The sequence below is a fragment of the Pyxicephalus adspersus genome, chromosome 3 (genome assembly GCF_032062135.1).
Source record: "Pyxicephalus adspersus chromosome 3, UCB_Pads_2.0, whole genome shotgun sequence".
NCBI classification, from domain to species: Eukaryota; Metazoa; Chordata; class Amphibia; order Anura; family Pyxicephalidae; genus Pyxicephalus; species Pyxicephalus adspersus.
The window spans coordinates 16,326,951-16,340,978 of NC_092860.1; the positions used below are offsets into that span (position 1 = coordinate 16,326,951).

At 41.0% G+C, this 14,028-nt stretch overlaps 1 protein-coding gene across 1 annotated transcript; it reads right to left on the reverse strand.

The window, feature by feature from the left end:
- Positions 1 to 1,274: 1,274 nt before the first annotated feature.
- ACTR5 (actin related protein 5) lies at positions 1,275 to 12,491 on the reverse strand. The gene is made up of 9 exons (XM_072403715.1): positions 12,124 to 12,491; positions 7,820 to 8,049; positions 6,921 to 7,090; positions 6,428 to 6,645; positions 5,928 to 6,089; positions 5,612 to 5,722; positions 5,395 to 5,534; positions 2,888 to 3,020; positions 1,275 to 2,213 (listed from the first exon to the last, which is right to left on the reverse strand). The coding sequence occupies exons 1-9, from the start codon at positions 12,475 to 12,477 to the stop codon at positions 1,953 to 1,955; spliced, it is 1,779 nt and encodes a 592-aa protein (XP_072259816.1). The 5' UTR covers positions 12,478 to 12,491; the 3' UTR covers positions 1,275 to 1,952.
- Positions 12,492 to 14,028: the final 1,537 nt, after the last annotated feature.

Consider the following 14,028-nt stretch of genomic DNA (forward strand, 5'->3'; position numbering starts at 1 on the left):
ATTTCTTGGACCCGATATAAAAATATTTTTCTATTCTATTCCTTTTTTATATCAACAATATTTTTTGCTGTCACATGATCTACTGATTCACCTTTACCATTTGTTTCATCGAGAACATTATTTTTAAAGTAAGCTAAGGCAGTGTTTCTTAACCAGGGTTTCTCTAGAGGTTGCTGGGGGTTACTTAAGCAGCGGATATAATAATTATAGCAGGTGTTCTCTAAAGACTATTATTTTTAGGGTTCCCCCCATGTTTAAAAATGAACACAGGGGTGTCAGGTATGTTTTTTTTTTACTAATAGAAAAAAAATTACACAGAAGCTGGAAAAATAATCACAGCAAAAAAATAAAAGAATCCTTAGGCTGGGTCTACACCGACGCTTTTAAAAACGCATGTAAACGTTCCTACTGCGTTTATATGCACTTTTATTAGCGTTTTAAAGCTTGCCTTTAAAACATCTATGACGCGTTTTTCTGTGGTTTTAATGCGTTAAAGTTTCAAGTGCTTATAAACGTGGGAAAACACCCCGATGAAAACGTTTTTGGGCATTTTCCAGTGTTACCTCGGCGTTTTATTTTTTTAAACGTTGCAGGCAACATTATAGATAACGCTAATAAACGTGCCTCAAGGAAACGTCTTGGTGTAGATTAGCCTATTGGAATGCCTATATGGAAATTTCATGGGCTTTTAAAGCCTTAGATTAAATGCTGGGGAAACGTCCATGTAGACCAGGGGTGCCCAACAGGTAGATCGCAAAGGCAACACGATAAGATCGCAGAATAAAATAGAGTTTCAAAATAAACTCTACCGCGCATAGGAGTTAATAAGTCCAAGTTTTTATTGTTGGTAGATCATTTTGACTTGGTTATTTTTAAAACTAGCTCACAAGCCAAAAAATGTGGGCACCCCTGATGTAGACTAAGCCTTAGATCAAAGAAACACACAAAAAAAATGTGTTTAAAAGGAGCTCCCTCTGCTGGTTAAATTGTAGAATGCCGAATCTCACATTTATGTGCAAGAAACTTTGCATTGCTGACTTCCTTTAGATGTCAGTTGCCCAGTTATTTTAAACATGCCTTTGGAGAACTTACATAGTATCTTGCAACACAAAAAAACCTGATAACACTGACCAATGAAGTTCTTTCATACAATTAAATACATCCACATAACATATCCCAATACTGATCCATTCATATAAAAAAAGCAAAATGGGAACAATCTGTATGGCAGAGGTTATGGTTTTCTACATGACCACAGAAAACAATACAATTACTTGTGTGTAAATTATAAACATTTTATTTTAACCTATTTTAATTTAAAAAAAAATGACAATTGATGATGATAAAAAATAAACATTCATACAAAAATAGCTTAAAAACATGATGTCAAAAGGGATTTTTTATAGTTTTTTGAAAAAAGAAAGTACACCGTCTCTCATTACCAAGGTTTTGAAAACATAAGAAAAACAACACATCACATATCACACCATGTCATATATTTAAAAAATAAGTCAAAAGGAGCTGACCATGAACTCGCTTGCATACCAAAATATCCTAGAGACAAATGGGAGGCCATACATGTAACAGCTAAATCTTGGCTTATATTGGGTCATGCAATGAGGCAATAATGCCAAGCAAGGTGTACTTCATTTTTTGCACATGGCTTCATTGTTTTTAAATATTGGCATAGTGGAACCGGTTGTACTGTTTTATACTTCAAATTTGATTATATTAAGTTTATAACCCACTGGGTATCAGATTATGTTTTTATGTCCTGGTATGTAAAACCTTAAAACGGAAAGAGGGTGCACTTTCTTTTTCACATGACTGTATGTAGCCAATTATACATTTAGTATAGTGAACTATGCACTGTACACTAATGCAAGGTCTTTCAGAATAATTTGCTCTGCACCATCCAGCGTGCCAGCTTCAGTGTTAGGACCTCTGCAGCACTATGCTGGAACAGTGCCGGAGCTTGTCTGTGGAGTATTTTCAGTCTCTTGGCTACTGGGTGCCACAGCAGTACGCGGTGCTGGTTTGGGCAAGTGGATGGCAGTGTAACAGTTAGAAGCCGAATGCTCCTTCAAGTACTCGCCTCCCATTTCCTCATATTCTTTCCGACTTATCCAGCCTTCATCCGACTCAAAATTCTGAAGGGCCCAATCAGAGGCTCCATGCCAAGCATCCAGGAGCGGGTTTGCAGCCATTGAGACCTAAAGTGAACAGTAAAGCCCAATTACATGGTGATCTGATGCAACTACTATACAGTTCACACAGCAATAAAATAGTTTGATCGCCAAGCTAGAAAATCCATGACACCAAAAACCCAATTACAGTCAAAACTTTTATTTTTTTTCTTTTGAACAAAGCAGGATGTCATTGACTAGTCCTTACTTCTTCTTAACAACAGTGGCAAAGTTAAAAAAAAAAAAAAAATTGTTGAATAAGAAAGGTTTAGAATTGCCAGTTTTTACTGCTGTTGGTACCTTCTTGTCCCAATAACAAATGCACCCCTGTTTCTTTTATTGGAGTCACAGGAACAGAAATAGGGAGCAATAGCCAGGACTGTTCAATACTGGGTACCTGAAGTCTCATGTCAGCAAAAACACAACTCTGATATTAGCTTGAGCTATCAAGCTGTGTTCATCAGGCAGGTAAACATTTAAAAAGCAGCCTAGACCTGCTGGCTGGAAACATATTAAACTATTTGTCATTATTTCATATTTACCTGATTCAAACTGTAATACAATATTTTATAGTCCTTAACCTAACAAATAAATATATAAAAAAAGTAAATAAATAAAGAATATATAGCAAATATACTAAACCTGCAAAAGCAGATTAGCAGTTTCAGTTCTAACAAACAGCATTATAGAAGTACTCATACATGAAACGTAGAAGCGAACGGTCTCATCATCAGCATTTCTTTCTCCATGCGAGCCTGCATTCCAGGGTACATCACATTACCTCCTGTCAGGAAGACATTCTGCACCAACTGTTGCTGTACTTCTTGTGGATACCTGACAAGCAAGAAAATATTTCAGAATATAAGGCACAGAATTTACATGCTTATTGTATCACTCCTCCAAGTTCTCTTTACCCTCTACACATTCCAGTACTGTCCTCATATTCGCTGGGATCAGATAATTGTTCTGCTTATTAAGTCCTAGAAGATACCGCCACTGATAAAGGAAGAAGGCAAACTTCCTGTGACATTAAGGACTAGCTTGGATAGCTTGCAAAATATAAATATGTGAACCCTGACATTTTGCTTGAAAAATCACCTGACCTCAGCTAAGCTTAAACAAAATAGACCAATGTGCAGGTAGTAGAAGGCATTAGGGGGAACTAAACCTTTATCTAAAATGTGATCAGGCAGGACTTTTAGTGCAAAAGGGACAGGTGTATGTGTAAAAAAATAACCTTAACTGGCTGCGCAAAATTTTTATGCACAGTCAACTGTCCTGTTCCATTGTGGGAGCTGCCATTTTTTGCCATGGCATGGGTTTTGATCTTTGGCCAACTTCATTAGCTGGGCCACGATGATGTAACATGCACAGGAGATCATTCAGCCCTGGCAACCCTAATGGGGACGGATTGCCTCTTCTGCAATATCGAACCCGCCTGATTGCAAACATTTTTTTTTTTTTGGACTATAGTTTTGCTTAAAATGAATTGTGCTCAGTTTTGAACTTGAAAAGTTGCAGACACCAGCGAGGTATCAGCTGTTAATCGTATTACCAAGAAAATCTTTCACTCTTTTTTAGTTTCATGGTTTCTGGGGCCTACTTTGCCCTAAATCCATGCCTTAGTCCTGCCAACTGTCTAATAAATCTTTCTGCCCAGTAAGAGCACCCTCATTGGACCAATGGATAGCATCTGGAGGTGATTAACCATCAAATCAAAAATAAGTGAGGACCTGCAATAAAAAGAAATAAAACCAGAAAAAGTAACTGCGAGGATAAAACTAAAAGGCTAACACCAAATATTTAACAACGTGAATGCCACCTTTTGTGAAAACAAGATATCAGCTGCAGCCTTTAAAAGTAGTAGATCCCTTTAATATAGCCAGGGTTACTGGTTAAACGTTGAGGTATGAATTTATGCAGGTAGGTGCACTTTAGATAATAAACCCCGAGTGTGGCTCGGGGTAAAAAAAAACATGTTGAAAGCTGTAACCCCGAGCAACACTCAAGGCAGCTAAAAACATAAAAAAAAACACCTGGTTCCATCGGCGTCCTGTCCCATCAGATCCCATCATCGGGACACGTGCTCTTGCTCAGGTCTTGCGCTGGCGAGTTCCCCGTGGCGTCGGTGCATGTGTCCGTGCGTGCGGAAGGCGCGGCGGGAAATGCAAATTATTTTGTATTGGATTCAATACAAAAAAACTGTACTGAATCCAATATAAAGGAATCATTATATTATATATGTATTATACCTGCTACTGTACAGTTATATTACAGGTTTCAGTATTTTTATTCACCCTTGTTTTAAAAGATTTTTTTTTTTTAAGTTTATTAAATTTATTAAATATTGGACATATTTCGGTGAGTTATGCCTAAGAATTACCAGATGTCCACTCTGACCAAGCTCCAAAAATCCTGTGGGGAAATGAGGCTAAAATCCAGAAGGACAAATCATAACTGCAGTCCTCCAATGATCTGAGCTTTTTGGCAGAGTGGTTGGATGGACTGGAACATAGGTGGACTGTAGGTAGCCTGTGAGGTTTTCTGGTCTGATAAAACAAGATTGAACTGTATGCCGTCATTTCTAAACGTTATGTTTAGAGGAAACCAGGCACCGCAAATCACCTGCCCAATAACCATTGCAACAATAAAACATCGTGGTGGCAGCATCATGCTGTGGGGGGTGTTTTTCAGCAGCAGGGACTGGGAGACTGCTCAAGGTTGTGGGAAAGCTGAAAGGAGCAAAGAGAAGATATGCAAAGAAGAAAAGCAGAATATCCCCCAGTTCAGGTGTGCAAAGCTTGTTGCATTTTACCCAAAAAGATTTGTGGCTGTATTTACGGCCAAAGGTGCATCAACCAAGTACCAAGTAAAGGGGCTGAATACTTATTCTCTTTTCACCTTGTCATTAGGGGGACTGAGTGTGGAAAAATAGGAAAAATTAAGATTTAAACAAATGTCTGAAAACCTTTTTGAAGCCACTGTACAGAAAGCACACCACGATTTAAGTAATTAAAGTAATTAAGTATATTTGCTTATCCAACCTTTCCTTTTTACTCGTAAGAACCAGGCTGGGGATACACTGTAGAATAAAATGTCTTTTTAGGCTTCCTGTCATTTTTCCTGTTGAGCAGAAATGGATTAGCAATATAGATAAACTAATTCTGTGTGTAAACCCAAATTGGTGCTGTAAGGTTATTGCACTTACCGATCTAGCATATATTGCATTGTCTCTGCCAGCCCAGCCTGGTCTTCGCCAATTAGTGAGGGCTGAAACAGCACCTCTGGCACACGAATCCTCTCTGTGCCCAGGTACATCTGGTGGTACTCTGCTATATTAAACATGGCCTGTCAGATAACATATATGGGATTAGTAAAAACTCAAAACTGAGCCTATTTACAGAAACAATCTTACCTTACAATACCTGAACACTGGGTGTAGGTTTCTCAGTTTCCGCCTGCTCCTCAGTGTAAAGAGAGTCTGATTCTGTAACCCCTTCCATATCTTCTTGCTCCCCTGCCAGTGGTTCTGGTGTCTTAAATATTTAAATAAAAACATGGGAATAAGCAACAAAGTAAAGTAAGCACACCACTTTACTTTAGGTACACCATAGTTCTCAGGGAATCATTTTGACATACTTAATGTTTGTAAATAGTCTATTTGAATGTATAGCTGTATACATGAAAAAAAACAGCCAAAGTAAACATTACATCTCAAAGAGCATGAGTAAATAAACTCACCTGTGGTTTGCTGTCTGTTGACTCTCCCGGGACACGCTGTCTGCCTTGCTCAACGGCCACATTTAATTTATAAATGTAAGACTGCAGCTCCTCTGCAGAGTCCATATTCAATTCTACTAGGGCTTTGTGGAATTGGTCTACATGTCCATCTTCTAGAAGCTCCTATTGGAAAAAGGCAACCTCAGTTCACCACAAATGCCAGAATTAAAGTGCACAACAAAATTTTGCCTTCCCCAATCAGAGGATATCTACAGCCCAGTTCCCAGCTCTGAAATGACTGAGTCCTAAATCTTTTTCACATTATAAAGACAGCAGTAGGAGAAGACCTGGCTGCAAAACCAGACATTCTAATTGCAACATGGATCCCTCAGAAAGGTAAAGAGTGATTTGACCTGTTTAAACAGTACGTTGTAAAACAGCTATAACAGCTTCCAGTATCAGCAGTGTGAGCAAATGGAAAAAGAATACACCGAACCACAACTGTTACTAGCACTAGATACCTGGACATACAGCAATCTCTCCAGTCGTTCCTGATCCTGCTGAAGTTTCTCTTCTCTTCGCCGTGCGTTGATCTCTTGTAGGCGTTTCAGCTGCTGCTGTCTGCGCTCCTGCTTCTCCTCTGAAGGAACTGCACTGCCTAGCAGCTTGGAGGAGAATGGAAGCTGCATCTTGTGCACATTCTTCTCATAGTAATCTGGGCAACGCCACTTCTTCAGCTCTATATTTAATAGGCAGAGATGGAAAAAAAAACAAAAAATTTTTGCAAAAAAAGTCAAGTTTTACCTCTGTCATATGAACTTTCTAATGACTTTTTGGCTGCATTTGTATAGGATGCCCACAGAATCTCAGCCAGTGCTTTTATATGATAAAGCTAATTTTGACATATCCATATAAGCAAACTTCCTAGCATATCATAGGGCAATATCTATTATTCAATACAACCCGAGTTTGTTTTTTCTGTTCATCAATGTTTGGTCAACAGCCAAGTCCTACCTTCTATATAGTCATCTGGAACGTAACAGTGTTCATGAAGGATTTCCTCCATACGGCTGAGCGTGATAGCAGAGAGATGTCCAGGATACTTTAGCTGCATCAGACGGTGGAGATAAGTCACAGCCTGGTATCCTCCAACATTTATCCGTTTGCAGTTCTTGGCATCCAGTCTACAAGACAATGTACTCTCAGTATACCGCTTACACAATAAACATATCTGTATTAGTGACATTACAAGTCATATTTACTCATCTTTGTGTCCAAGAACATTATGAAAATGGACCTCCTGATATAGGAAACATTAGAAAGTTTAAAGTAAGGTTAGGCAGTACCTTGATATCTACCTTAAATTTCTCCTGAAAATAAAAGGGCACTTTCTACCCGATAGCTATAAACATACAATGTAAAATCTTCTAAAGCGTTGCCGCCACTGACTGACAATACAGAGATCTTTGGAGTAGGATTCAGTGGTGTTACTACTGTGTTGCTCACTGTCTTCCTTGCTAGAGAGGATTCAGTAGACAAGGATCAGCAGAAGGATCTCCTTGATTTTGTCTGGTTCATTCTGTGGATCTGGGCCTTGCCCACCTGTCCTTCTGCCCTCATCTCTAGCACACCAGTCATTATAAAACAGGTATGACATCAGTAAGCAATGCACTCCCTCTACTAAGGGGACCATGTTCACACAGAAACTAAGCATGTAACAAAATATTGCATTTCAGTAATAGGAAAAGTTCATATGCAGGGGGCCAACAGGCAACACTAATAAGAAATCTTTTGACAACTGATTTACTTTTTTCTGGAACAGCTTAACCAATACACATCATCTTCAGTACGATAAATTTATGGTACTGTAATTTGGCCCTTACTCGCATGAGTAGCATGAACTGTGCACTTACCTGCCATTTAAAAAAGGAAGTAAATGGGTAGAATGGTAGCCAGAGGACACAATGAGCCCAGAAGAGGGAGATTTATTTTTGTTGTTGTGGTAGAAGCTGTAAAGGCCATCAATGCCAAAGGACACCTTGGGAACATGATAACATTCAAAAAGCAGCTCTGACACCATCTGCCGGACGTGAAGAGGAGTGCATGGTGCCTCAGTAAACACAATGGGATGGTCAACACAGCCCTGTACAGCCAAACAAGAATACAAGTTATGCAAACTCAACAGGTAAAATGGGATTTCTTTAGTAATGTAGATCATGACAACAAAGAAAATATGGAGTCCCAGGCTATGTAATGTAGCTGAAAATCTATTAAAAATCATCTTTTTTTTCTCCAATTTTTATGTTGTTGCACAGAATGACCCTAAAAATGTAATTTTTGCTGATATGATTAGGTCACTGTTTTACTTTAGTTTGCACAGAGCTTAAAGCATCCCCAGCCATGTGTTAAGAAATGCTGCAGGGAATCTTTTCCTTTGTCAGGGAGTCTTTTCATGCAATTACAGCAAAAATGGCTTTGCCTTAGAATGTACATTTACACTTTTCTGTATTGTGCACATTACTGTAAAATACTATATGAACATAATGACATTGTGGTGCTGCAACGTCTATTTTAATGTACATCACTGCGTAATATGTTGGTACTTTATAAATGACACTAAAATCTATTTTGGCTGGATGTAGCATCTCAAGCAACTATGCCCTTCTTTTCTCGCTTATGTCTGTGATTAAACCGTTAAACCTAAGCCCCCAGTTTGGCCCACATTTACAAATAGGTTCCAGTCTCCCTTCTGAATTAATCACTATTTAAAATACAGAGGACATATCAGTAGGGTGAGACTTCTTGGATGAAAGGTGCTGTATATTTAATTGATGAAGTTTCATCATTAGGTTTCCTGCAATACAAGGAACTAGAATAGCTGAAATACCAGCTCAGGTGAAGATAACCTTTAAAGCTGCCAGCATGTAATACCATGAATTTGTAGCCTTAAATAGAGACAGCTAGAGTAAATACACCAGGATTTGTACATGCCTTTATTCATACTAATTTATGAATGGATGAACTACTACTTCATATCTCCAACCGCACCCAATGGTTCAACTGACCTCAAAGTGATTTGCACACATCGGTATTTAGTATAGAGAACGTATTACACAAATCCAGCTATATTATTACACTGGATATAGCGACCCGAGTTACATGAAACTGGCAGAGGAGGATGGTGAGTCACTACAGATGACACTGTGAGATAAATGCCAATTATTAACCTGCCCAACAGCGAAACTAGAAGAGGTATGACGGCACAGTCTTCTATAAAAACTGATGACTTGTTAAATCATTACATAATACTGGAATGAAAGCCAAGACTAGAATGGATAAAACCAATGATTGGTTTGTATTTACTCTCCCCATAGGTAAAATGTGAATTCCAAAATTATACACAGTCTTCCACTGGAGTGCTTAGTTGCAGTGATTATGGGTAAGCATTACGGTGCAACATGTATCAAGGTTTTCTTGTAACCCTTTGCACCGTCTCTCTTACAATAAACTAATAGAAAGGTCAATGCATAAGCTCTGTGCATGTTGGGATCTGATACAGACTGAAACACAGAAGCTGCAACTGGGTATGCACCATTGACTTGCTGGTGACAGGCTGGGCTTAGTTCACAGATATTCCTTACATAAAGACCTGTTATGTCTAAACAGAAACAGACAAAGTTCTGTGATCTGATCATTACCAGTAAAGAGCGGATCTGCAGAACTGCTTGCAAACACTGGACAAACACTGCTTGCAAAAGCCACTAATGTGAACTGAGGCTTGTACAGTAAACCTACACCCTAGTCAGTGTTCTCCCCAGCCTCTTTTAGCTGCGTGCACCACCCCGGCACTTTTCAGAAACCATCCAGCTGTTTTTGTGTAATTACTGGGTCACAATTCAGAGGCTTCCATCAACCTACAATTTTTTTCCACCCATTTCTGGGTTGAGCACTGACCCTAGTACAGTGGTCTCCAATCTTTCTGACAGCAGGGCTCAGTAACATTGAATAATATTTTGCTGCGGCCAGCTATATGTACAACTTACACTTCTCTGCTATTCTGAGCGGCTCGGTCTCCTGTCCGCATACTAGCTGAGAATAGTAGGGTAGTGTAAGGGAGCTCGTGTGCTGTCAGAGCTGCTGGGAATGGCATAGAAGTGTAAGCCTTACATACATTGCTCTGTGCAGTTTGAGGAGAGACGCACAGGCTCCCGCTGTCACTAGCTTTAAAGCAGTGTAAGGAAGGCCCCCGGCGCTTCTGCCTGTCTTGTACGGCCCCTAACTCACCAGCCATGGACCGGCAGCGGTTCACAGCCCAGGGGTTGAGAACCACTGCCCTAGTAAAACAAAGCTTTCCAAATTGATAGTGATCTGTTAAATACAGACATGAGTTCTATGTAAGGAGCAAACTTACAGGGGAAACTGACTGTCAGTTCTGCTCCAAAGGGATGGAGTGGAACCAAAGTAATAAAAAGATAGGGATCTACTAATCATCTGTGCCAAGCTGGCAGGCTGCAAGCATTTAGTGCCAAATCTCTACAAGATGCCCAGCCTGAGGCTGTATGAGAACAGCTGGGCAGCTAAGAAAAATGATGGGCCAGGGAGAACACTGTGTGGGTAGGTGAAGAGGGGTCCGTAAAAAGCCGATACAAATATAGGTGTTATTGAATACATTTGGCACAAATTGGGAGCACTAGATTGTTGTTGCTTTGCCCACTTTTATCCGGCTACAGGTCACTCCACCCAGATGAAAAGAAATCCTGGAGAACACTGACATAAAAAAAAAAAAAAAATTATATATATATATATATATAGACATATATGTTTTAGATCAGCTCACAATGCAGGGAGCAGGGTGTCACTCAAATGGGGAAGAAACTTCCTCCATAGTGATGTCATGATGCCAGAGCCCACCCACTCTCCCATCACAGGTCTGAGCCTGCGATCCGTACAGGAGCCATGGTCCTTCTCTTGACCCCGCTGGGGGGCACAGTGGCCAGAGCCCCGGACCACCGGTTGGCTACCGCTGCTCTGGAGAAACCCTAGGGTTTTATGGAACACTGGTTGAAAATCAATACTTAAGATCTGCATGTGGAAAATTTTCCACACTGTAGATGAGAAGGGGAAGAAAGCCAAATCCTACAAATTCAGCCGCTCTCTCCACACCTCTGATGACCTGCTACTGACTTCCTCACTCATAACCTCATCATACGTACATCTCCAAGACTTCTCTAGAACTGCCCCAACTCCCTGGAATCGACTTCCTCGTCCTATTCAGTTTGCTCTTACTTTCTGCTCTTTTAAAAGAGCACTCAAAACCCATTTTTTTCAAACTTGCCTACCCATCTTCTTCTGTCTTTTGAAACCGTCACTATTTCCCACCACTACATATCTCCCATCCTATTGTGTGTTAATTCCCCCAACCTCCTAGATTGTAAGCTTTTCAGGGCAGGATCCTCTTCTCCTGGGTCACTGTCTGTATTCATCTGTCATTTGCAACTTATGTTGGTGTTATATAAATCCTGTTTATTAATAATAATTCTCAACATCTCCAGCTGGCTGCATAAAACTCCTTCCTCCCCAGCCTGACTGTCCTTGGTTTGACGCTTTTATTCACTGGATAAATGATGGAGGCTCAGAATCACAAGGTAATGTTACCAAGGGCAGTTTGCATGCAAAGGCAGCCAATGAATGCCCACACCCCTGGAATGACATTTATCCAATAAAGCAGAACCAAACTCAATGGTCGGTGGTGAGCTTCTGCCATAATCAGAGTATGTCACCCATTTACCCAGTCATCCCTGCACACATGGAAGGCACCACCTTGGATTGGGTTTGGGAATGCTGGGGATAAGTACTGAGGCTAGGAAATAAGATGTTTTTTGCAAAGCTATGTGCAGCACCCTGATAGCCCCAACCAGCCTTCATTGCAGATGAAGAACAGAAGCCCAGTGATATGACTACATCTAAAGGGCTGCAGACAGATCTGCACTGAACACTTCAGTAATGTAAATCAACATATGTAAACAAATAAAAACTAAAATGCCTAAATGCTATGTAAGTGGTCCAATATCTAATGACTGTCACAGGAAAACAAATCAATACAAACCTAACTCTTCCCTGCTCTGTTTAGGAATAATAAAGGAAGGATGGACAGGGATATTGGGTGGCAGAGGGTCACTTGGCAGCCATGCCACCCAGCTCTGCACACCATGGCTACCTGAGACTTCACCCCCAGCTTCTGGAACACGTGATCACACAGCAACTCCTGCAACTCCAAGTTCACCGGCAGGTTTCTGTCAAATGGGGTCCGAAGCAGCCAGCGAAGCGGCTCCAAGCTGGGGATATCATTGCCAACACTGCAAACACTTCGGGGCCCACCTCGGCTCCTGGCTACCACTGAGCGGAACTGCATTTGTGGCCCCACGCCGGCCCATCCTGCCCTGAGCTGGAAAGAACCATTATCCAGTACCAGCGCGGCCGGTCCGTCCAGTACAGGTTCATATACCGGGTCCGGTACTGCCCGGGCATCCCGGAACCTGAACACATTGCCGGCCGGTCTGGGCGCGGCCATTTTCGAAGTGAGGTTCGTCCGGAAAATGTTCCGCCTAAGGGTGCGTAAAGGTTCCGAGGAAGAAGGTTCCTAGCAACACCGGATTTTGTTGATTCTACGCAGCTAGCACACAGGTAGAAGAATAAAAAGTAATAAAAGGAGCGCTGTCTTCTCTTTTTCGTTTTAATTCTGTTTTTTTCCCCCTATTTTTCATCTGGTCAGTAATTTTCTTTGCATTTCAGAAACGATGTTGCATTGTGGTGGTGAGCACATGTTTACTTTGTTTATAAAATGCTCTTAGCTGCCCTTTTACCCCATTAAAATGGAAATAAAGATTATATTTACATTTTACAGCAAATTAACATCACCTATAGGTATTTGACACCCAGTGCAGATCATGTTATTACAGCCCCCACCTCCCATATCATTAAACCAATATTAATAATACCATGGCGTTTCTTTATAGTTAGTATAGGCGAGAGATTTGGGGCCCATAATGAGCCACAATGATCTGTCGCACCACAAGCATTAAAGGGCCCATTGGCTGCAATCACGCTTTATCTTTTCGACAAAAACCTGAACGTATTTATTTGTGATTTTTAGCTGCAAAATCCCTTCTTGGGTTCGATTTATAAAACGGTGCATCAGACATTCCCTAGTGGGAATCTTCCAGGCCAATATGTTTCAATGTCAGTAATTAACGCTTCTATGTAAGGTAAAAATGTTGGTGTTTTCTTTTTTTTAAGCACCAGGCCCCCCCCCCCTTTTTTTTTTTAAAGTCCCTTTAAGTCTTGATTGCTGCAGCGATCAAGACTTAAAGGGAGCACTGTGCCTCCTGGGATACCTATGTCATGCTTTCCTAAAGCTCTGGCTGCTCCTTCTGCACATGCACAAGATTTAAGGCATGTGTAGAAGAGGCATTTTCCTCCTAGGGGAAAGAGATGCCAATCTCACGCATGCGCAGTGACATCGGTTCTCTCTTTTTTTCCCTTTCACAACGGCTATGTCACCTGATCTCCACCTGCGCAGTGCAAGATCAAGTGGCGAAGAAAGAAGACCGAGGAAGTAAGTGAAGATCAAAGATGGCAGCGCCTGGCCCTTCTAGGATGCCAGGATGAAGAGGAATTCCAGGACAGCGCAGGAACGGATTGAGGGAGGGACCAGCGCCATTGAGGGACCTGCAGGAATAAAGGTAAGTGTGTTTTTTATTTTTAGTTTAGATCCACTGTAAGGGAATGTCAGAATCCCTGTTTTATAAATATAGCCCTTGGGTTTTTTTATTATTACATATTTTTATTTATCTTCCACCTACTTCTGGGGTTTTGGATTGACACGCAATTTGGCAACCTCTGGGTCTTCCTGTGTCACATATCTTAGGAGACTGTGGGATTCTACATACAGTTTAGGCAGAAGCCCTAGATTTTGTCATACACATTTGCATCGCATAATCAGTGAGGGCATGGAGAGGGGGGGTGGAGAATGACGGAACAGCACCCCACTGTGCTCTCCTCCCTTCACTTGCATTACGATTGTTCGTCGTCCATCGTCCGTGGATCTGCCAGGACGGTCGTT